The sequence below is a fragment of the Micropterus dolomieu genome, linkage group LG17, assembly GCF_021292245.1.
Source record: "Micropterus dolomieu isolate WLL.071019.BEF.003 ecotype Adirondacks linkage group LG17, ASM2129224v1, whole genome shotgun sequence".
Taxonomy (NCBI): domain Eukaryota; kingdom Metazoa; phylum Chordata; class Actinopteri; order Centrarchiformes; family Centrarchidae; genus Micropterus; species Micropterus dolomieu.
The window spans coordinates 36890844-36893366 of record NC_060166.1 but is presented as its reverse complement, the minus strand read 5'-3'; the positions used below and the strand labels follow the sequence as shown (position 1 = coordinate 36893366).

At 39.1% G+C, this 2523-nt stretch overlaps 1 protein-coding gene across 1 annotated transcript in view; it reads right to left on the bottom strand.

Annotated features, from left to right (window-relative positions):
- The window catches only part of LOC123985378, a 16475-nt gene that overhangs the window by 9274 nt on the left and 4678 nt on the right, over positions 1–2523 (bottom strand). Inside the window, exon 6 of the mRNA XM_046072855.1 lies at positions 189–263. Within this exon, the coding sequence (XP_045928811.1) occupies positions 189–263 (75 nt within the window). The remainder of the gene's footprint in view (positions 1–188; positions 264–2523) is intronic.

The following is a 2523-nucleotide window of genomic DNA, read 5'->3' as shown; positions in this document are numbered from 1 at the left end:
GTCTGTAGCTCATGCTGTTTTGAATCTGAGGATTTTCAAGCATTGTCTGGATTTGAGGTGCAACTGGTATGTTGATAAAAAAGCTTGCACTGTTCAAGGAACTGATTTCAATGGGAGCACTACAGATTGTACACTGAGCAATGTTTTTATCTATGTATCTCACAGTAATGGTTGTGCCCTGCCCTGACCTCGTGATTTGTGCAGCTTGAACCTGGTCTGACTTCACTTTCATTTTCTCTCCCGTTGACAGCAAAAGGTAGTATCTGAAAGCACAAAGAGACATTTAGAAAACAATTTCAACAAAACATGCACCAAGTGAACTAAGTGGACTATCCCAGATAGAGCGTAACCGATTTATCGGCCGATATGAGTTAATTGGATTTTTAGTGTTTAACTTATTCTAAATATATCAGTAGTTACAGTTGGTGTGTCAGAAATGACTAAACCACGGCTTCCTGCCAAACAAATTTATCTAGTGAATGTGTAATGTTGTAGTTATAGTAAAATGAGATCTTGAAGTTGCAAGTCCTTGTCGTAGACAGTCCTGTAGTATTAAATGCATTCAACAGCAGGTCACTGCATCATAGACGGGATGATTTATACCGATGGTGGTTAAATGGTTTCTTGTAGCTTTGGTTAGAATTAACGAGTGCTGGTAAAGGGATAAACTAGATGTGAATAACATACATTTGAAAAAAGTCATTGAGGCGGATTATGTGTAATGTAAAATACACATGCTTATTCTCTCTCACTCGCTCTGTTTACAGACAGCTGAATGACCAATAACTAATCCATAGCCTATATACTATCACACATTGCACCAATATATAAAAAAATTGGTCATTTTAATTGTACGACAGCAATGACTTAATTAATGGTGCCTAGAGGATAAGCCCTGTTTTCATTTTCCCAGTGAGCTTAAAATACAGTTTTCTACATAGAAATCCCTAGATAGGGTGTAGGGAGTAGATAATAAGTGACGATTATTGAACAAAGCCAAAACGTCTACTTAAACCTGAAGAAACTGAACTAGGATTTAACTTTTTCATATGACAGACCAACTCAAATATGACTTGATAAAAACAATTCCTGGTGAAGTTTTTGACCTACAGTTGAGGCCAAAATTATTAGCCCCAGTGTTTCCCATGCATTCATTTATTTGTGGCGGCCCGCCACAATATCAAGGCTGACCGACACAAATTGATTTTCCTTTTTTTTTTTACTAAGCCTATATAAAATCGTATTTTATTGCAGAGTGCCGTAGCGCATTCGTGCAGCACTTCCTCTCGCTTGTCCCTCTCTCTCACTCACTCTCCCTCATGGAACACCGCTGCACAAATCTGTCCAACACAACATCGAGGTCTGGGCTCTGTGCAGGCCACTCCAATTTCGATGTATGCTTTGGGTCATTGTCTTGTTGGAAGACCCAGCGACAACCTAAGAATAGACTACGAGCAGATTTCTGCATATTATTCCTCAAAATTTCAACATAATTTTCTTCCTTCATGATGCTATACACCTGCCCAAGGCCTGAGGCTGCAAAACAGCCCCACAGCATGATGCTCCCACCACCATGTTGAACTGTGGACTGGGTTCTTAGGGTTTCTTCGCTAAACATAAGCAAGCCCTCACAACTGTGTTCCTTGAAACATCTGCTCCAGAAGAGGCCAGGTCAGCAACAATCACCTTGGCAGATGTCCGGGGCTTCTTGACATCTCTGACTATTTTCCCCTCCAGAATTCTTGAAATCTTGCGCTTATGACCACGCCTAGGTTTGTTTCTTACAGAATTTTGTCTCCTACTTGGCAATGAGGCAACGTACAGCGGTTCTAGACACTGGGAAACGCTTGGACATGCCTTCCCTTTATCATGAGCCATGAGACTTTTCAGTAGCCTCTCAATAATGTGTCCAAGTGCCCTGTTCCTTGGAGTCATTTTATGCTGATTAAATGCTCAGTTGTTGTTAGGAAGCTGATTGGTTAATTATGTGTGTTTTGAAAGCAAAAATTCACTAATATTTTTGACCACCCCGTTTTTCACTATATTTGATATAAAACAAAAAATAAATATAAATAATTTACTTTATATTACAAAATGTACCAAAAGCTACTAAATAGCATTGTTGAATGTTTGAATATATAATAATATATATATACTCTGGGAGGAGCTACAGGTCCTTGTCCATCATAACAATCCAGTTTAAAAACAGCTTCTTTTCCTGCTGCTATAAGGAATCTCAATTCTGCTTAATTTCAGATCCTTGCAACTTGTATGATTTGATCCACAGAGCTCTTCACTAGGAAGAACTTGGAATATGGAGAGTCATACAGGCTGGACTGCTGGTAGATTGTTGCACTGGATGAGTCTGAGGTGAAGCTAAGCCTCAAAACTAGCTTGACCAGGATTAGACTAGTCCAAACAATACTTTTCCATGGAATCTATGGTCACTCAACCTACTTTATAAAGTAGAATTTGAAATTAAGCTGGCTTAACAGACAATCTTTTTTAAACAACCCTCAGATG